General features: G+C 42.3%; 2 protein-coding genes across 3 annotated transcripts; one reads left to right on the plus strand and one right to left on the minus strand.

The window, feature by feature from the left end:
* The first annotated feature begins 1,216 nt into the window (after positions 1-1,216).
* Positions 1,217-6,339, plus strand: LOC139155846 (aspartate beta-hydroxylase domain-containing protein 2-like). Its single transcript, XM_070731177.1, has 3 exons — positions 1,217-1,973; positions 3,717-3,830; positions 6,230-6,339. Exons 1-3 carry the CDS (start codon positions 1,217-1,219, stop codon positions 6,337-6,339), a joined length of 981 nt encoding a protein of 326 aa, XP_070587278.1.
* A 3,254-nt stretch (positions 6,340-9,593) lies between these two features.
* LOC139155856 (PAXIP1-associated glutamate-rich protein 1-like) lies at positions 9,594-20,183 on the minus strand. 2 transcript variants are annotated; one of them, XM_070731190.1, is made up of 5 exons: positions 19,898-20,183; positions 16,923-17,080; positions 15,016-15,412; positions 14,096-14,178; positions 9,594-11,352 (listed from the first exon to the last, which is right to left on the minus strand). In XM_070731190.1, the coding sequence occupies exons 3-5, from the start codon at positions 15,408-15,410 to the stop codon at positions 11,168-11,170; spliced, it is 663 nt and encodes a 220-aa protein (XP_070587291.1). In that variant the 5' UTR covers positions 15,411-15,412; positions 16,923-17,080; positions 19,898-20,183; the 3' UTR covers positions 9,594-11,167. The 2 variants fall into 2 exon arrangements, with proteins under 2 accessions (XP_070587291.1, XP_070587293.1); XM_070731192.1 differs by lacking the exons at positions 16,923-17,080; positions 19,898-20,183 and adding an exon at positions 16,177-16,242.
* Positions 20,184-20,242: the final 59 nt, after the last annotated feature.

Genomic DNA, 20,242 nt, shown 5'->3' on the forward strand with positions numbered 1-20,242 from the left:
AAGATGCTAAGGACACATCCACGGGAACGTTCCGATCAACAGTCCCCATTGGTGTGCGACTTAAAAGCCTTATTTCAGGAATGCAACTGATGCAGCAGTCAGCTGCAGCCCAAAATGGATGTGTGGGGAGAAGGGGGGGGAGGGGAGGGGGAAAATGTCTGCGCTGCAGGCGGGGGAGGGAGGGGAGGGGTTGCCTCCAACGTGGCTGAGCCGATGCTGCAGTTAGAGGAGGAGGGGCCCTAGTCTAAAACAGGCCTAGTTGACAGCTTACCTTTTGCGGTCCTCAACCGTTCATCCTTCCATCCTATGCCCACCTCCCAACCCCTTAGAAATGATTTCTTACTGATGAGATCAATCACTCAGGGTGACCATATGCTCATTTGAGGATTGTTGATTATAGGGGGATCCGGGCTGTGGGTTGAGGTGGCTGTTTATGCAGCGAAGCCTCAGCTGGTGCTGATACGAGGAAGGAGAGAAAGACGTCAAAGGGAGGGGTGGCAGATTAGAGCAAAGGGGGGGGGAGTGAATGGGGCAGGGAGGGGGACGCTCTAATCTTTTCCGGATGCTTCTGGTAGTCTTATGTGCATGGACAGAAATTACTGTAGACAATTGGCAACGGAGGAGGTAGAAAGAGAACTCCACAGGGTGATAAAAAACATTTTGGGGGAGAGAGGCAGAGGAGGCAAGAATATTAGAAGATGGAGTGGCTGGGAGATGGACAAATGAACAGGTAGAGATTTTTTTTAAAGGGGAGGGGGAAGGGGGGGAGGGGAAGCACATCTGTCTGGGGAAAGGTGTCATTTGTCTTGCAATAAATGGAGGACACCAGCAGAGGTGGTGACTAAGTGACGAGGGAGTTGAGAAGGGACGACGGAGGGGAAGTCACAGCAATGGAGGCAGATGAGAAGAGGAGATGAGCAGAATTGATAAGGCAGAATGACAGACCGGTTTAGGAGGAGAGGATATAGCGGCAGAGGGAGAGAGGAATGGGATGGTGTGCGGGGCAGACGTGGTGAAAATGATTGACAGGAGAGGCTCGGAAATTAGGCAACGGTTTGAAGAACAGATTCATGCAGCAGCCGGGGTGAAATATTAAATGAGGAGGAAGAAATAGGGGAACGAGGGTTGAAAGGGCACCCTATGAATTAACCTGGCCGGTTCAGAATGGCTGGGCAGGCCAGCAGGTTTGCATAAGGTGCTCTAACTTTGCCCGAAGATGACCAGCATCATGGCTGATTGGGGTCTCCGTGGCCTTCTCTCCCCGCTCCTCCCTGACCCGTCGACATGGCACTCTCGGCCAGAGCCGGCCATAGCTCTGCTAGGTGCTCTAGCCCTCTTGTTCATCTGGTACTGCTATCGCGTGGGGACAGGGCAGGTAGCCCCCGTGTCTCATCCACAAGGTGTGCCGACCGAAGAAGGATGCCCACGCCGTACCCTCAGGGGCGACGCTATCAACCAGCGCCTGTATCGCAGCCTGCGAGATTACGCCAAGCGCTACTCGTGGTCAGGGATGAACCGACTGCACAAAGGTATCCGGGACCAGGCCCACTATCAGCTGGGCGAACGGATGGCGATCCAGAAGCCCAGCGCCTTCTACCTCCCCGACTTGCCTTCGGCCCCCTATTTCCCCCGCGAGTCCCAGCGTCACGATGTGGAGGTTCTTGAACTCAGTTTCCCAGCCATCCTGCGGGAATTTGAAGCCATTGCGAGGGACTTTGAACCCGGAGCCCCAGTGCCACGGGGATGGACGGTCAACGCCAACCCTGGCTGGCAGAGTTATTACCTCTACCGACAAGGGGAGTGCGTAGCACAGAATTGTCGCAGCTGCCCATGGACGTATCGGGCACTCAGCACATTACGTACCTTTATCAATGCCAATTGCTTTGGAAATGCCTGCTTTAACGTCTTGCAGCCTGGAACTGTGCTACCTGGCACCTACGGACCAACGAACACCAGGATACGGTGCCACCTAGGTGAGAAACACTGGAGGAGCCATGAATGGGTCAGATCACAACATCTATGTGGTGGGGAAGGGCCTCTAGTCTCTGAAAACCTGTATTGTCAGTATCTCCTTTCAGTTTAATACATGCTGTCTAGTTCCTTAACTCTTTTGTTCCATAAATAGGAGCTTGGTTTATCGTTATTATTCTATTTTTATTAACTATGCTATTTATATTTAGAAGTAGCCCAACAAGCAGGTTGGAATAATTGTCGTGAACTGCAGCACTGCTTCTGATGAATTTGCTCCACAAATTATGAACAAATCTTATTTTTTAGAAAATCCGCAGGTGACAAGTGGCATTTCAGAAGAGGCATTCTTTGTAGGGTACCTCTTCAGGGAAGGTGCTATGAGCAACATGCATCACAGTGACTCACAGTGCAAGTATGATGGGTAGGTGGGTATGTAGGTAGCACAAGGAGATTCAAATAAACTTTTTTTACCTTTTTATTTACAACATTTATGTAGCTCACACCCCTGATCTTATAATCAAATCTGAGTGACTCCTCATCAGAAGTTTTCAAAGAGTCTAAAAATTTTCAGTAAAATCTCAGGCATTTGACCTCGAGTGAAGGCAGAAGGATATGAACAGGGTTTTCCAGATAACATTTTTGTGTGTGTGTTATGTAGATTTCCTTTTCCTGGTCTCCTATTATCTTCTGCGAACCCAAAGATGTTTTTTTTTCCAGAAGGTAACTGTAGTTTTCACTTCTCCTCCAAGAAGCTTCTTCAGTTCCAGCGTAGGACTGAAGACATTTCATGAATGAGAAGCTAAATGTTTTCCAAGGGGAAAAAAAACCCAAGTAAGTCCAGTTGCCTTCTAGAGAAAGCAGCTTTGAGACAACTATGACCTGGATGGTTGAGAATCTCCATAGACAATTATCTTCTGCAATTTCTATGTTTCTGATATGACTGTTTTTTTGCAAGACAGGCAGAGTTTACTTTCGGCTGAACCAAGAAGGTCCCCAGGTTGTGGCCACAATGGGTTTTATCACACAATAGGGTGATAAAAATTTTATACTGTGTTCAGTTCTGGAGACCTCACCTACAAAAAGATATTGACAAAATTGAACGGGTCCAAAGACAGGCTACAAGAATGGTGGAAGGTCTTAAGCATAAAACGTATCAGGAAAGACTTCATGAACTCAATCTGTATAGTCTGGAGGACAGAAGGAAAAGGGGAGACATGATCGAAACATTTAAATGTATTAAAGGGTTAAATAAGGTCTAGGAGGGAAGTGTTTTTAATAGGAAAGTGAACACAAGAACAAGGGGACACAATCTGAAGTTAGTTGGGAGAAAGATCAAAAGCAACATGAGAAAATATTATTTTACTGAAAGAGTAGTAGATGCTTGGAACAAACTTCCAGCAGACGTGGTAGATAAATCCACAGTAACTGAATTTAAACATGCCTGGGATAAACATATATCCATCCTAAGATAAAATACAGAAAATAGTATAAGGGCAGACTAGATGGACCATGAGGTCTTTTTCTGCCGTCAGACTTCTATGTTTCTATGTTTCTATATGCAAAATAGGGTGTGCATTCTTGGTTTTGCAAATGACAGCTTCTCTCTCTCCCAGCGTAGAAAGTTGTTTCCATAATTAGTACTTTTAAATCAACATATTTCTCTTCTCTCTCTCTTATATGGGGGACGTTTTGTATCTACCAACTGTCTCAGAAAACCTCTGTCTCATAGCTTATTCTTCTTCTAGGGTTAAAAGTGCCACCTGGTTGTGAGTTGGTGGTGGGTGGTGATCCACAGTGCTGGTCTGAAGGATACTGCCTTCTGGTGGATGATTCCTTTTTGCACACCACAGCACATAATGGTAAGAGAGCAGAGAAAGCAGGCATGAGGATTGAAGTGAGTTTGTATTTTATTTTATGTATTTATTTATTTATTTTGTCTAATATATAATGTAAGTTTCAGAGGATATAATCATAGTAAAATACATCAATAGAAGAATAGGAGTAAAGACATTAGGAATAATATGGAAGAAAAAATCATTGGGAATAATAGAGTTCATATACAGTACATGGAGCTAGTAGAAATATAAGAGAGACATTAGGACAGGGGATGGAAGGCACAAAGCAGCGGTCCCCAAACTACGGCCCGCGGGCCAAATGCGGCCCGCTGAGGCCAGTTATCCGGCCCGCGGGTGAGTGACAGGAGCACATCTAATTTCCCATGAATAAAATGCGGTATTTTGTTAGTAACTAATATCAATCATCAAAAAAGTTGCAAAAGTTTTTTTTCCAATTTTGTCATCCAGTTACATTAATTTTCTTTTAATTAAATCCCCTCCTCAAAAAAGTGCAACACCAATTATATTTCTAACGTATTAACCATTGTGCCAAAGTGCTTCCTTCTTTCTTTACACATTTTTCTATAAGCCAAGAAAACCTTGTACTGTATAGCCAATCAGATGTTAACAAAAGAAAATTTTAAAAAAACATAAACATATATGAATTTCAGACTTCTTCCCCCCCCTCTAAATAGTACATTCCCATTTTGTTTTTTACTTTAAAATAAGGTATGTGCAGTGTGCATAAGGATTTGTTCATAGGGGTTTTTTTAATAGTCCAGCCCTCCAACAGTCCGAGGGACAGTGAACTGGCCCCTTGTGTAAAAAGTTTGGGGACCCCGGGCACAAAGGCATGCTGGTACACTTATGCACGCCCCTTACTGACCTCTTAAGAATGTGGAGAGGTCAGTCGTCCATGGTCTAAGGGTAAAATTTGGGGGGTTAGGGAAAGACACTACAGAGTCTGGTAGAGAGTTCCATGCTTCGACAACTCGATTACTAAAGTCGTATTTTTTGCAGTCAAGTTTGGAACGGTTAATATTAAGTTTGAATTTGACTTCAAAAATCTCTCTTCCCAAAAAGCAGTTGGGGACTAGGACTTCCTTGAAAGTTCCCCACTGTATAAATTTGTTCTGAATGAAAACTCATCAGTCCATCTCAACTTTAGGAATGGTACACCAAGGTTGACTTGATGTACCAATAGCACCCAAACTTTTGTGCACCAAGGACCATTTCTGTGGAGTTTTTTCCGCGGACCAGCAGGGGAATAGTGGGCCTTCACCTATTTATGTGGTCCGGTTATGGGCCTGGTGCCAGTCCCCTGTGCCGGTTCGGTGACCCTTGTGCCCTATCTTATCCCACTTATCCAATGGCCTCTTTAAAGTACTCTCAGAGTATGATGGATGCAATATTATCCTAAATTCATGACCATATGACCACCACTAGGCAATATTCTTTCCTACCATTCTCTCTCTCTAGAATTTTGGGAAGTTTCCTCAAGATAATGTATTTTGCACAATTTTGAGTACCTAAAAGAGAGTTGGGGTATATTATTATTTATTATGGGGTGTATTACTGTATTTATTTCTGGTAAAAGGTCTTTCTTGAGGAATAATCTTTTCAGGGATGAATTGTGGAATGATGGCCAAAGCTAAACAAGTGAAAGGCAGATAAGATAAAATACTGTATATAGCATCAAAATCCTCCTACCCATTTTCCATGTACAGTATTTTTTTATCTAGGTGATTGCTTTGACGTTGGGCCAGGGTTAATTGAACCAGGTTTTGCTGATTATCTGGGTACACAAAGCAGATTAACTGTAATCTAAATCATTAGATATGGTGCAAGTTTTCTGAATTTGCCCAACATGCTGGTCTCAGATATGGATGGCAAGTATCAAAATAAACCACAAATTAGCCCATCCCATTTGTATATCATATGTTACACCAAATTATGTCTTTTTAATATAATTTTTTAATTTAATTTTATTTTATTTATTTTATTTGTATGCCGCCCCTCTCCCTCTCCGCAGACTCGGGGCGGCTAACAACAATGGTAAAACAACATGTAACAATCCAATTTAATAAAACAACTAAAAACCCTTATTATAAAAAACCAAACATACACACAAACATACCTTGCATAACTTGTAGTGGCCTAGGGGGAGAGAATAACTTAACTCTCCCATGCCTGGCGACAAAGGTGGGTCTTAAGAAGTTTGCGAAAGACAAGGAGGGTGGGGGCCGTTCTAATCTCTTGGGGGAGCTGATTCCAGAGTGCCGGGGCCGCCACAGAGAAGGCTCTTCCCCTGGGGCCCGCCAAACTCTTGCGGAGTAACACCTTGTTTTGGTCAGATCTGCTCTGATTTTTGAAAAGGATTTGGAATTAAATCGAGATAATAACTACAACCCTCTTTATTATAGGTTCCCCCAGCGATGGACCTCAGGTGATTTTTATTGCTGACCTCTGGCATCCCAACGTAGCAGGACCTGAACGACAGGCATTGGATTATATCTTTGCCCCTGGTCGATAGATGCTTGACCGAGCAAGTACTGGGGGCATGGACACAATCTCACAAATATTTGCTACTCCTCACAAAAAAATCAAGACATCTAATAGTCTTGATCTAGATTCATTGTTTTGCAAACTGAATTAGGCCCAATGTGTAACGCAAAAACCACAAAGAGATTTGCCAAGCCATGAAAATATCTTTTTCTTCAAGGTAATTCTGTGCTCTCTCATAAGACTCAGCCTAGAGATTTTTGTGATCTGGGATGTTTTGGTTTCTTTTCTTGTACTGCACGGCACTGTTCTGTTCAGCCTGAGCAGGTGGGAATGTTGCTGACTACACTGTAGTATTAGTTACCTTCAAATTTAACGAAGTATATGAAGTACACATCCTGTATTAATAGTATAGATTTCTTCAGGGTTATTTTGGGAAGAAAAGGAGGGTAAGACGTTCACCAAAGTAAAATTGTCTATTTCCACCTGTTTATGATAAATTATTGTTCTTTCACAATATCTGTAGCTCAACATTTGTGTCAAGGGATTTAATTTTGAAAAATTCTAGCCAGTTGTATTCCAATAAAATCCTTAGAGACTCATGTTTTTTGTCCAGACATTTTTTTTTCTTGCAGGAGAAACCATTCTGAACTTACTCATTTGATCTGCTTTATGAGATTTCTAGATAGGAACCGGGTGTTCAAGACTTTTTTGCCTCTTCTCAAGAACCATTTTCCACTTAAAACCTGAGCCTCCAAAACTGTAACCAGGAAAGACAGGGAGAAGCCTCTGTGGGGCCTCTAGGAATCTCCTGGGAGGAAACAGGGCTGGAAAAGGTGGGGAGAAGCCTCTGTGGGGCCTCTAGGAATCTTCTGGGAGGAAACAGGGCCTCTGCCCTCCCTGTGGTTTCCCCAATCGCATGTATTATTTGCTTTTACATTGATTCCTGTTCTGTCTGGGTGCCCCCCAGACTTCAACACCAACTGAAAAAAGCAGCCAGACACGCTGGTAAAAGCAAAGGCACTTTATAGTTTGAAAAACAAACACAGAGAAAAACCTGTTCTTCCACACAGGCAGGCTATGAGGCTTCACAGCAGAGTCAGGACGGCCAGACAATACAGCAGACTTCTTGCTGGCACACACACCACAATAGAGAATAAGACCCACGCCTTCCCCCCCAAGGTTTCAGCCTTCAAGGCCACAAGCCAGAATCAGAGACGCCAAAGATCACAGCCAGGTCCCAGGACTCCCAAAGATAATACTCCACAATACAGGAAGGGTGGGTCTGCCTTTTCAGCCTTTCTGGGGAGAACCACACCCAAACCCAGCTGTTGCCTATTTAGGGCTGGAAATACCTGGCTAATTGTCCCCTTCTTTGTGCTACTCTTCTCTGCCTGAGATCGATGATGGCTTGTGCATTTTCATCTAAGGACTCCAGGCTGCTTGCTGGGGAGAGTTCCACCCCGGGGGACTCAGGCTGTTCTCCCTCTCCCTCGGCCTGATATTCCTCCTCCCCGTCTGCCTGGGCCTCCTCCTCCTGTTCCTCATCCTCCCCCTCTGAGCATGGAGCCGGCAGAGGGTCAGCCGTTCCCTGAGGAGCCTCAGACTGAATCACAACAGATTCCTATGGGAAAAATTGCTTCCTCTTACAAACATTTCTACTTAAGAATCTGGTCACGGAACAAATTAAGTTCGTAAGTAGAGGTACCAATGTATTTTTAAAAGTGCATTAAACTCCAATGTCAGGAAGTGCAACCAAAAATCTATAAATATATATTAAGATCCAAAACGGAAAGTATTATGTTAAAAGGCAGTATGATCAGCTGGTGCAGGAACGCTGAGCATTCAATAGACATGGACAAATGGGAAAATCTTTGGAGATACAATTGGCAAATAACAAAGTCTGTTGTATTTCAAGAAAATCAGATGAAGATGTTCCACAGATGGCATCTGCCACCTAACAGACTTTATAAAATGTACCCGAATTCCCAACCGAATTGTTGGAAATGTGAAAAAGAGATAGGCACTTATTATCAACAGTGGTGAACCTGCTCTAAAGCTAAATACAGTGTTCCCTCGATTTTTGCGGTTCGAACTTCGTGAAACGTCTATACCACGGTTTTTCAAAAATATTAATTAAAAAATACTTTGCGGGTTTTTCCCTGTACCACGGTTTTCCCCACACAATGATGTCATATGTCATTGCCAAACTTTCATCTGCCTTTAAAAAACATTTTTTAAAATAAACTTTAATAAATAAACATGGTGAGTAATAATCTAAATGGTTGCTAAGGGAATGGGAAATTGTAATTTAGGGGTTTAAAGTATTAAGGGAAGGTTTGTGATACTGTTCATAGCCAAAAATAGTGTATTTACTTCCGCATCTCTACTTCGTGGAAATTCGACTTTTACGGGCGGTCTTGGAACTCATCCCCCGCGAAAATCAAGGGAACACTGTACTATTGGAACCTAATTGAGAAATGGCTAAAAGAAATAATACAAGATGAGGTGGGAAAGACTCCAGAATTCTTTCTACTAGGTATACCCTCTCAAAAATATCAAAAAGGAACTGAATACTTATTAATACATATCTTAACGGCAGCCAGGCTAGCCTATGCACAAAGATGATATGATGGAAGGATGCTGAAATTCCAAAAGAAATAATTAATAGGATTATTGATTGCGCCGAAATGGATATGATGACAAGGCGGTTAAAGGGACAAGAATCGGAATATAATAAAATTTTATGATTTGTTGAACAAAAGAATACTTAGGTAACAGTATATTTTATATCAGAATGTATAAAATTATATAAATTCTGTAAACAGTAGTAATACTCATAGTTCATATTTTTTCTCTATTTACCTTTTTCTCTTTCTTAATTTGACTTGTAAGATTCTCCGAGACTTCTGAGAGGAATGGAACAGTCTTGGCTCCTTTTTTATATTCTGTGTTTTGTCTGTGTTTTTGTTTTGTCTTGAAATTAAAAATCAATAAAAATAAATAAATAAATAAATAAATAAAGAAGCTGCAGGCAAGACCATGTGCTAAAATGAAAGTGAAACTAAAGCTGTATGGAGACAAACTGCTGGCAGGGAGAGGCCAGGCAGAATTTTATTTTCTTGTGCTAATCAGACTGTGCTGAAACTGGCTGTTTGATGTTTGCTGCAAGGAGGTAAGTCAATAACTATAAATGCCTATAGAATGTTCAAATTATTAGACTTAATTATTAAAAGACTGCTTTACTATTGTTCTAGACAACAAAATGAAGATTTTTAAAATAAATGCTTTTTAAAAAATAAATTTTATTGATTTTTATAATATAAACAAATACACACAACATAAAACAATGCACAGTGATGTGTGCTCCCGCCACCACAAACAATCATTCAGTCCCTCCACCAAATGAGGGTGTACTAATTAATAATATTTTAAAACCAGGAACATCAAGATATTTTATTTATTTATTTATTTATTTATTAGATTTGTATGCTTCCCCTCTCCGAATACTTGGGGCGGCTAACAACAGTAAAAAGACAATTTAAACAAATCTAATATTAAAAATAATCTTTAAAACCCCAATTTAAAGAACGACTCATACATACAAGCATACCATGTATAAATTCTATAAGCCTAGGGGGAAGGGAAATTTCAATTCCCCCATGCCTGACGACAGAGGTGGGTTTTAAGGAGCTTGCAAAAGACAAAATGTAGAGAGATTCCAATTTGTTATTTGTGGCTCGGTCTCAAATTCTACTAGCCATAAAACTTCAGACCCTGTCCCATCTTCCCATCACTTTTTCTACTTTATTTTCATCGATCATAATCATTTTAATTTCCATAATTTAAAATTGAATGTGTTCCACCATGTACCGATACCAGCTTTGTATTGTCCATTTTGTTGCATCCTTCCATTCTAAAACTATTACCACTTGGGCGCTTTCTATAGCATATCATGTGTGCTGGTTGCTGATAGGCAAATTGTTGGGAGGCAGAGGCAGATTTGTTTTTTCCTTGTGTTCTTCCCCAACTAAGACGCGTCTTATTAGATTAGATTAGATTTATTGGATTTATATGCTGCCCCTTTCCGTAGACTCAGGGCGGCTCACAACAATGGTAAACAATAAATAACAAATCTAATATTTAGCAATCTAAATTACAGTTTTAAGTTAAAAAATCCAAAAGAACCCCAATATATAAAAAACAAGCACACGGTCGAATCATACACAGAAACTACATGGGCAAGGGGGAGATGTTTCAATTCCCCCATGCCTGACGGCAGAGGTGGGTTTTGAGGAGTTTACGAAAGGCAAGGAGGGTGGGGGCAATCCTAATCTCTGGGGGGAGTTGGTTCCAGAGGGTCGGAGCCACCACAGAGAAGGCTCTTCCCCTGGGTCCCGCCAGACGACATTGTTTAGTCGACGGGACCCAGAGAAGGCCAACTCTGTGGGACCTAACCGGTCGCTGGGATTCGTGCGGCAGAAGGCGGTCCCGGAGATATTCTGGCCCGGTGCCATGAAGGGCTTTATAGGTCATAACCAACACTTTGAATTGTCACCGGAAACTGATCAGCAACCAATGCAGACTGCGGAGTGTTGGAGTAACATGGGCATATTATACTCCTGTACGTGTTATATTCCAAAAATACGGTAGTTCACAGAAATTAAATTAAAAGCAAACTCACAGTTTATTACACTCAGAAACTTTAAAACAAGTACCTCCAGCAATGCATATATTATCAGAGTCAAAGTCCAGGGTACTAACAGATGCAATGTGTTTAGGCAAGAGTTCCTTCCCCTTGTAACTGCACCCATAATTTCAGTCCATCCTCCTCTCTCTGCTTATCTTCTTTGTTATCTTTAATACTTGCGCTGACGAAGGAAGAGACCAGAGGCTCGTTTTGGAGTGGGCACATCATCTGAATCAAGGTCGAAGAGGTCACAGCCGGTCTTCCTAATTTGCTCCTCCAACACTTTATGCCGCTTCATGTCCGACAGCACCTTCTCCAGACGGGCTTCTCTTTTCTGACTTTTAGCTAACGCCCCTGGAAATTAATCAGAAATCAGGATTGGAAAATGAAGTTCATACATCATACTAGCTTAATAGGCCTGCAAGGTAAAAAATATAGTGCAATCTTTGCTATTCTTGCAGAGAATTGCAAAATAATTAAAAATCATGAGGAAGCAGGTGGGAGAAAACTCCCTAGCAACAGCATTTATTGTTGGGTTAAGAAATTGACATCTTTTCTACCTACCAATAAATAATCTTAATACATTTTTATACAGATTGTACCTAGACTTACAACTATTGACTCAGTGAGCATTCAAAGTTACAGCATTGAAAAAAAGTGACTTGTCTATCGTTACACTTAGGACCACTGCAGTCCTATGACTAGTCCTCATACTTAGGACCATAGCAGCATGCCTGGGGGTCACATGATCAAAGTTTAGATACCAGGCAAGCAGGTGAAGCATCCCTGGGTCATGTGATCACCCTTTGCGGCCTTCCCTATCAGCCTCTAACGAGCAAAGTCAATGGGGGAAGCTGGGTTTCCTTCATGACCATATGATTTGTTGAACAACTGCAGTGAATTGCTTAACAACTTTGCCCCTACCCCCCAAAAAAAGTCATAAAATCAGGTGTGACTCACTAAACAATGATACAGTTTAGCGATGGAAATTCTTGTCCCAATTAAGGATGCAAGTCGAACAGCGCCTGTACTGCTTCTCAGCAATGGGGGTAGTGTTCAGTCGATTTTCGTGGGTTCGAACTTCGCAAAAAGTCTATACCAAGGTTTTTCAAAAATATTAATTAAAAAAATACTTCGCTGTTTTTTCCCCTGTACTGTACCACGGTTTTTCCCGCCCAATGACGTCATATGTCATCGCTAAATTTTTGTCCGCCTTTAATAAATATTTTTTTAAATAAACTTTAATAAATAAACATGGTGAGTAATAATCTAAATGGTTGCTAAGGGAATGGGAAATTGTAATTTAGGGGTTTAAAGTGTTAAGAGAAGGCTTGTGATACTGTCCATAGCCAAAAATAGTATATTTACTTCCGCATCTCTTCTTCGCGGAAATTCAACTTTCGCGGGTGGTCTCGGAACCCTTCTCCCACGAAAGTTGAGGGAACACTGTATTTCAAAAAGTGGATGTTACAACGCAAGAGGTGATCTAAACTTTTTTTCCTGTCTGGGATCCTCTTTCTAAAAAAACCTATGGTTTTTAACAAACCCTAGTGGGAAATATGGATGAAAGACATGACACACTCTGAAAAAATAACCATTTTTACACACACAAACACACAGAGTCAGTATTGATCTCTGGGAATTGCAGTTTTCTTGGCAAGGTTTTTCAGAAATCGGTTGCCATTGCTTCTTTCCTAGGGTTGAGCGATAGGGACTGGCCCAAGGTTATCCAGCTGGCTATATGCCTCAGGTGGAACTAGAACTCCTGGTTTTCCTCTTTCTATCCTGGTGCCTTAACCACTCACCAAACATGGCCTTCTCTGGAGTTTCCAACTTAAATAAAAATGATTAAATGGGTAAGGTAGAAGTTGGAGTCATCTAACAAATGGTGGGAGACTCAGGACAGCAGAGGCCGCCTTTCTTCAATCAACTCACCATCAGAGGAGGGATATTATCAGCTTTGTTTCACAAAAGGATTAGATACCAAATCATGAAGAATGATTATGCTGCTAGTCATGACAGCTGAATACGATCAGTCATTCATCAGTTTTTCAGCGCTGTTGTAAGGACAAATGGTTGCTAAAAGTATGGTTGTAAGTCAAGGACTATCTGTATATGGCAAGTGAAATTGGTCATCAATAACTCCTCTTCAGATTTGCTAAACAAACGGTTGATTGTTATGTGGATATACAGTAATACAATGATCTGAATATGACGGTGCAGTGGTTAGAATGCAGTATTGCAGGCTGACTCTGCCGACAGTGGCTGTTTGACCCTGACCAGTTCAAGGCTGACTCAGCCTTCTATCTTTCTGAGGTCGGTAAAATGTGGACCCAGATAGTCAGGGGCAATATGCTGACTCTGTAAACCAGTTAGAGAGGACTATAAAGCATTGTAAAGTGGTATGCAGGTCTAAGTGCTATTCCTATTTGCAATTGGGAACACAAGAAGGAAGGTTCTATTGCACCCCTAACCAGCTTGTGTGCATAAGCAACAGTTGAGCCAGATTGGGGGCTGACTGCTGTACTCCATAATTCATTGGCCTGGGAATATTCTTCTGACGACTACTACTACGACTACTACTCCTAATTATTATTATTATTATTATTATTATTATTATTATTATTATTATTATTATTAATTAGATTTGTATGCCGCCCCTCTCCGCAGACTCGGGGCAGCTCACAGCATTGATAAAACAGTATACAATGACAAATCTAATATTAAGTCTAAAATAACAATTTTACATTAAAAACCTAAAAAAAAATCTTATATAAAAACATACGCACAAACATTCCATACATAAAACTACATAGGCAAGGGGAGATGTCTCAGTTCCCCCATACCTGACGGCAGAGGTGGGTTTTAAGAAGTTTATTAAAGGCAAGGAGGGTGGGGGCAGTCCTGATCTCCGTAGGGAGCTGGTTCCAGAGGGTCGGGGCCGCCACAGAGAAAGCTCTTCCCCTGGGTCCCGCCAGCCGACATTGTTTAGTGGATGGGACCCAGAGAAGGCCAACTCTGTGATTAACCTAACCGGCCGCTGGGATTCGTGCGGCAGAAGGCGGTCTCGCAGATGGAAACTCAAATCCTTACGTACCAGGAATTCTCCGCCGATCAATCAAGGAGCGTTTCGGGGTGGCAGGCTCATCATCAAAGTCAAACTCAGTAGGTACATGAGGCCTGGAGTAAACAGAGAAGGAAGGAGATCAACTTGGCAATATTCTCATGCCTGTCTTTCCCCCCCTTAACACAACTTCAAATACAGTGGTACCTCAAGATACGAACCCCTCGTCTTACGAACAACTCGTGATATGAACCCGGGGTTCAGCAAAATTTTGCCTCTTCTTACGAACTTTTTTCGAGTTACGAACCGGTGTTCGGAGACTGCTGGGAAGCCGCGCAGCTGTTTTAAAAGGTCACAGCCGGGCGGCAGGGCTTCCCAGAAGCCTCCCGAACGCCGGTTCGTAACTCGAACAAAGTTCGTAACTCGAACAAAGTTCGTAAGAAGAGGCAAAATTTTGCTGAACCCCGGGTTCGGTTCGGGAGGTTGCTGGAAAGCCCCCCAGGCCGGCTGCGACCTTTTAAAACACCCGCGCCGCTTCGCAGCTGTCTCCTGAAGCCGAACGCGGAAGTTCGGCTTTGCCGTTCGGCGTCAGGAGACAGATGGGAAGCGGCGCGGCTCTTTTAAAAGGTCGCAGCCAGCCTGGGGGGCTTCCCAGCACCTCCCGAACCCCGAACCCGGGTTTGGGGGGGTGCTGGGAAGCCCCCCAGGCCAGCTGTCACCTTTTAAAACAGCCGTGTGGCTTCCCAGCAGTCGCCGAAAGCCGTTTTTTTGCGGGGGGTTTTTGGTTGCACGGATTAATTGACTTTACATTGTTTCCTATGGGAAACAATGTTTCGTCTTACGAACCTCCTCTTGCACCAATTAAGTTCGTATCATGAGGTATTACTGTATTAAGATTCCTTCCTCCACCCTCCCAACCTCCTTTTAGCCAGATACCAAAACCCATTTCTCACTTCTCCTCCTCCTCTTCTTCTTGGTGTTCAGATTGTCCATCAGATTTATCCTCATCTTCGCTGTCGTACTCTGGGGTTGGATTGCGCCGAGGGAGGATTTCAGCCTCAATCTCCAGAGTTCCCTGCTCAGCTATGAGCTCATATAATCGGCGGATCTCCTTGGGTTCAGGCATCCACTTATCTGGAGATTCCAGCTCCTCATCACTGCAGGCGACGCACCAATCCTCTTCCGCAGATTCCTCTCCTTTCCCTGATAATTCCCCCCCAGTTTCTCTGGCAGCGTCATCTTGTTCCTCAGTGGCAGAAGCTACCTCCAGGGCAGGCCCATCTTCCACTGCCAAGGACTGCATCCCTGAGGTCACTTCCCCTTCCTCCACAGTGCTGGGTTCTTCCATGGCTGTAATAGAGAGAAGATGACGCCAGAGGATAAGCGCAAATATGGCAACCTCTGAGGTGTCAAGAATCTGAGATACTAACTGGATAAATATTAACCAAATATATTGCTATAGAATAGAATTTTTATTGGCCAAGTGTGATTGGACACACAAGGAATTTGTCTTGGTGCATATGCTCTCAGTGTACATAAAAGAAAAAGATCCATTTGTCAAGAATCATGTGGTACGACACTTAATGATTGTCATAGGGGTCAAATAAGCAATGAAGAAGCAATATTAATAACAATCTTAGGATATAAGCAACAAATTACAGTCATACAGTCAACATGGGAGGAAATGGGTGAAAGGAATGATGAGAAAATCTAGTAGAAGTGCAGATTTAGTAAAAGGTCTGACAGTGTTGAGGGAATTATTTGTTTAGTAGAGTGATGGTTCTATTCTATTCTATATATTGCTATGCCTATTCTAGTGCTTATCCCAAAATGAAGAAAAGCACAAAATAATGTTGGGTTATTGAAAAAATAAGGTAAAAAAGTCCCTACAGATCTTACTCCATTAGGCATTGCTGACTATAGGGGGTGGTGCTCATCTCCATTTCAAGGCTATTGAGCCATCACTGTCAAACATATTTCCACAGTGATGTGACCAGCATGAAGTCATGGAGCACTGTTACCTTCCCACCAAAGTGGTACCTATTAATCTACTCGCATTTGCATGCTTTTAAACTGCTAGGTTGGCAGGAGCTAGGGCGAGGATGGGAACTCACCCTGTCACGTGGTGCTCGGATCTTGAACCCCGAGCTTCCAGCTTTCCAGCCAACATGCCCAGCATTTTAAGTTCTGGTTCACAATAAGCAGATTTTTATCATCTACAAATCCCAAATAGATTTATGTAACAACGGAACATCTATCAAAAAAAGAAAATTACTTCCAGGAGAAGTACGGTGAACTGAAGACAGCTCTATGAAAGAAGGCACTAATGACAATGGCAAAGCCCAAGGCACCAGTGAGTAGACGGTTCCTTGGAACTTCTCTGGATAAGGAAAGGACAAGAGATCACCCACATTGTTCTCCAGACAATTGCTCTTCATGAAGAGACAGCAGAACATCAGTTTTCCATGGGTTTGAATACTGAGAAACAAAGGAGTTAGCCATTTTGTTCACAACCATGGTGAAGCCTTGTAAAGGACACTAAGTTTGCAAATCTCATTTTTAATGACTTTCAGAAAGTCCATGCTTATTCAGAAGATATTAGAGAGACCTATGGAGTGACAGAATTTGAAAAGTCTTCATTGGTGGGTTTATGTTTAGCTCTTCAACTAACTTGTAACAAGTTAATTACAAAGTTAAGAACAATTTTTAAAAAATAAACAGCAAAAAGTTAAATATGATTTTTATATAAAAAGTCAGAAATGGATTTAGAAATGGCCCAGTTAATTTGAAATATTGTCATTTGCTATAAGCTTTTGGAATTAACTACATAAAAAAGGAACTTCTCATCAAACATACTTACTTGACTAGGTTTTAATAATATTATTATGCGTCCAAGATATTGCAGGAATGAGCAAGAAGGTTTTTAAAAAGGCCTTTCCACCAAGGAAATTAAAAGCAATATATAAAGATGGTTTTGATTCCAGTAATTATTCCCGAGATGGAGGTCATGACAAAAGCCTATAGTAATTTAGAAAAAAATATATACTATCACAAAAAATATTTAAAAACATTACAAATGCAGATGAAATTACAATCATGGCCATTCAGTTGCAAGAGTCACTATGCTGGCAGGAGACAAACATCACAATCCTAAAGAAATCTAAACAGATCTAAATATCTTTATCTGCAGATAGATTTCTGCCAAAATTAATATATATAGTAGTAGTCTGATTATTCAAAATTAATCACCTACCCCAGGCTTGAAGAGGGCAGTACAGTGATACCTCTAATTAAGAACTTAATTCATTCTGTGACCAGGTTCTTAAGTAGAAAAGTTCTTAAGTAGAAGCAATTTTTCCCATAGGAATCAACGTAAAAGCAAATTATGCGTGCAAACCCATTAAGAAAGAAATAAAAGCTCGGAATTTGGGTGGGATGAGAAGGAGAAGAAGAGGACAGTCACTGTCGAAGGAAGAAGGTGAGGGGAATCAAAAAAATTCAAAGCTTTAAGTCTTTAAAAAAAAGTGGGATTCTGAGGCAGCAAGGAGCACACACCTCCCATACACTGCGCCAGAGAGAGAAACCCAGGCGGGCGAGGGGGGAACCTCCCGCTCCTTTGACCGAAAAGCGTCTGCTGCTGCTACTACCTGCTTCCTCTTCCTTCCCATGCAGAAGGGCTCCCCTCTTCTCTCGCTCACTTGCTTTGTAGCCGGCACCTTTCCTTCACTGTGGTGACTCCTTGGTTTGGCTGAAACGGAGTTGATTCAGCCGGACCAAAGCGGCCCCTTATGCCTTTCCGTGCCCAGACGTTCAAGGAGGCAACCTCGCGCCAGGTGTGTGGGAGGCAGCACGAGGGAGTCACCACAGCGAAGTGGTTTATTCCCTCTCCAAGCACCCAGAGAAAGGTAAACGCTCCGTTACCTCTGGGCTGCCCAGAACGAAGGGAGCGTTTCTTTTCTCTGGGTGCTGGCAGAGGTTTATTCCCTCTCCAAGTGCCCAGAGAAAGGAAAATGCTTTGTTCGCTCTGGACTGCCAAAGCCTCCTTAAGCGCCACCGAAAGGCTTCTCTGGCAGTCCAGAAAAGCCCGAGATGGCTGGGATTAAAGGGGAAATGGCAGGAAACTGGCCAGGCCTTTATGCCGCTCTCAAAATTTCCTGGGAAATTTCTTAAGTAGAAAATGGTTCTTAAGAAGAGGCAAAATAATCTTAAACACCCGGTTCTTATCTAGAAAAATTCTTAAGTAGAGGCGTTCTTAAGTAGAGGTACCACATATAAAACAGATGCATGAACCATGAATTCACTGCATCTCAAACCAGGATATCTTCACGTCTAGGTCTCTTGCTTTTAATCATAGGCAATACTAATACATTATAACAACTCATTGGAGTTGCACCAATTCAGTCAATTTGGTGTACTGATTCAGGCACAAGACTAGAAACAGGAGAACTTGAGTTCCAGTTCTGCCTTAGGCATGAAAACTGTCTCAGAGTACTTGAGCTGGTCACACACACTCAGCCTAATTTATCTCACAAAGATGTGTTGTTGTAGAGAAAATAGGAGGAGGAGGAATATTAGATATGTTCCCCACCTTGACTTACTTATAAAATAAAAAAGGATTAAAATCTAATAATCAATAGCTAGAATACATACACAAAATATGTTGCCTGCTTGAAAGCTCTGTACAAACACTGGTAGTCCTCAACTTACAAGTCAATATAGTGACTGATCAAAGTTACAAAGGCACTGAAAAAGGTGACATAACTGGTTTTCACTTTTGACCATTGCAGCATCCAGTCATGTGATCAAAATTCAGATACTTGGCAATTGACTATTTATGACAGTTGCAGTATCCCAGGATCATGTGGTCCCCTTTTGTGACTTTCTGACAAGCAAAGTCAATGAGGAAGCCAGATTCATCCAACAACTTTATCCCTAATTTAATAACTGCTGGGAATCACTTAACAACTGTGACAAGAAAAGTCATAAAATGGGGCAATATTTATTATTTAAATTTTAGGCCACCCTTCCCCAATGGACTTATACATTCATTTAATAACTATCTCACTTGGCCATGTAAATTTTGGGCTCTTGTGGTCGTAAGTTGAGGACTACCTCTATTTTCTCAGTTATAACTTAATGGTTAGGAAGGTTACAAAGGTTGTAACTTAACCAGGATGTCCAGGGGGAAAGCATTTCAAAATTCCCTGATATTTCCCTGTAACTTGCGATCTAGTTAAGGCGCAGTTGTAGATGAGGTCATACCAAACAGCTAAGCCATGGAGAAATATCGGTAGCTGAGGAAGCAAGTTGTTGCCAGTTATGCTCATTTTTGCTTGACTCTGCAAGGCAGCACGATCCTTTTTATTTTTAACATGATTTTCCCCTGACTATTAAACATGTTAATACGGTTTGGTTCCCCCCCCCCCCAATTTATTCCATTTTTTTCACGAATTCCCTGATATTTCCCTAACCACGGATTTCCATGATAATTCCCTGATTTTCCTGTTTTCCAGGTTTGCTGGACACCCTGTTAATGGTTACAAAGATCATCTTCAAATAGGATGGGCGAACATCATCAACTTAATAGGAGTGAACAATTAATCAACAGCCAAATCAACTGGCTTTTGCATCCGCGTCGTACTAAATCACAACCCCATCTTTACAAGAAGAAAAGAAAAAAAAAAGAAAAATATTCTGGAGACCTAGCCCAAGTCTCCAAATGTTTAACCGTGAGAACGTATCAAACGAAGTTAAGGATTTCGCTACAGGAGTTACGCGCAGCCTTAAAAGCTCCAGTCCTGCGTTCAGGTTCTGAGTTGCACATGAGATACTCACGGGACCAAAGCAATTTAACTGCTTTGCAAAAAAGCAGACGCCTCGGATTTAAATCTTAGGCCAATAAAAGATCGGCGAGCCGGCTGTCTTTTTGAGAAACGGCGTTCTGTGTATGCTCAGAGGCACTGCGACCCTAGTTCCAAGGGGCGGCGCTAAGCCGCAAACGGAGTCCCATCCACGCATCGAAAATCGCAAACGCTCTTCCGCGCCCCCCGTCCCACTTTCCCCTCTAACTAGACTGTAAAAGTGGAGCCCAGCACAATCGATCGCAGCTTCGGGCGATTGAAATGCAATCCCCGCCCCTCGAGCGTTAGAAAAAAAGGCATGAAAAAAAAGCGACTGGCT

Source organism: Erythrolamprus reginae, unplaced genomic scaffold (assembly GCF_031021105.1).
Source record: "Erythrolamprus reginae isolate rEryReg1 unplaced genomic scaffold, rEryReg1.hap1 H_7, whole genome shotgun sequence".
NCBI classification, from domain to species: Eukaryota; Metazoa; Chordata; class Lepidosauria; order Squamata; family Dipsadidae; genus Erythrolamprus; species Erythrolamprus reginae.

Excerpts from the sequence above, each read along its gene's own strand:
- LOC139155846 (XM_070731177.1), top strand. The coding sequence starts at position 1,217 with ATGACCAGCATCATGGCTGATTGGGGTCTCCGTGGCCTTCTCTCCCCG. Across the intron at positions 1,974-3,716 it reads CAGGATACGGTGCCACCTAG|GGTTAAAAGTGCCACCTGGT; the intron begins GTGAGAAACACT and ends TTCTTCTTCTAG. Across the intron at positions 3,831-6,229 it reads GCACACCACAGCACATAATG|GTTCCCCCAGCGATGGACCT; the intron begins GTAAGAGAGCAG and ends TCTTTATTATAG.
- LOC139155856 (XM_070731190.1), bottom strand. The coding sequence starts at position 15,410 with ATGGAAGAACCCAGCACTGTGGAGGAAGGGGAAGTGACCTCAGGGATG. Across the intron at positions 14,179-15,015 it reads GAAGAAGAGGAGGAGGAGAA|GCCTCATGTACCTACTGAGT; the intron begins GTGAGAAATGGG and ends TGTTTACTCCAG. Across the intron at positions 11,353-14,095 it reads TGATCGGCGGAGAATTCCTG|GGGCGTTAGCTAAAAGTCAG; the intron begins GTACGTAAGGAT and ends ATTAATTTCCAG.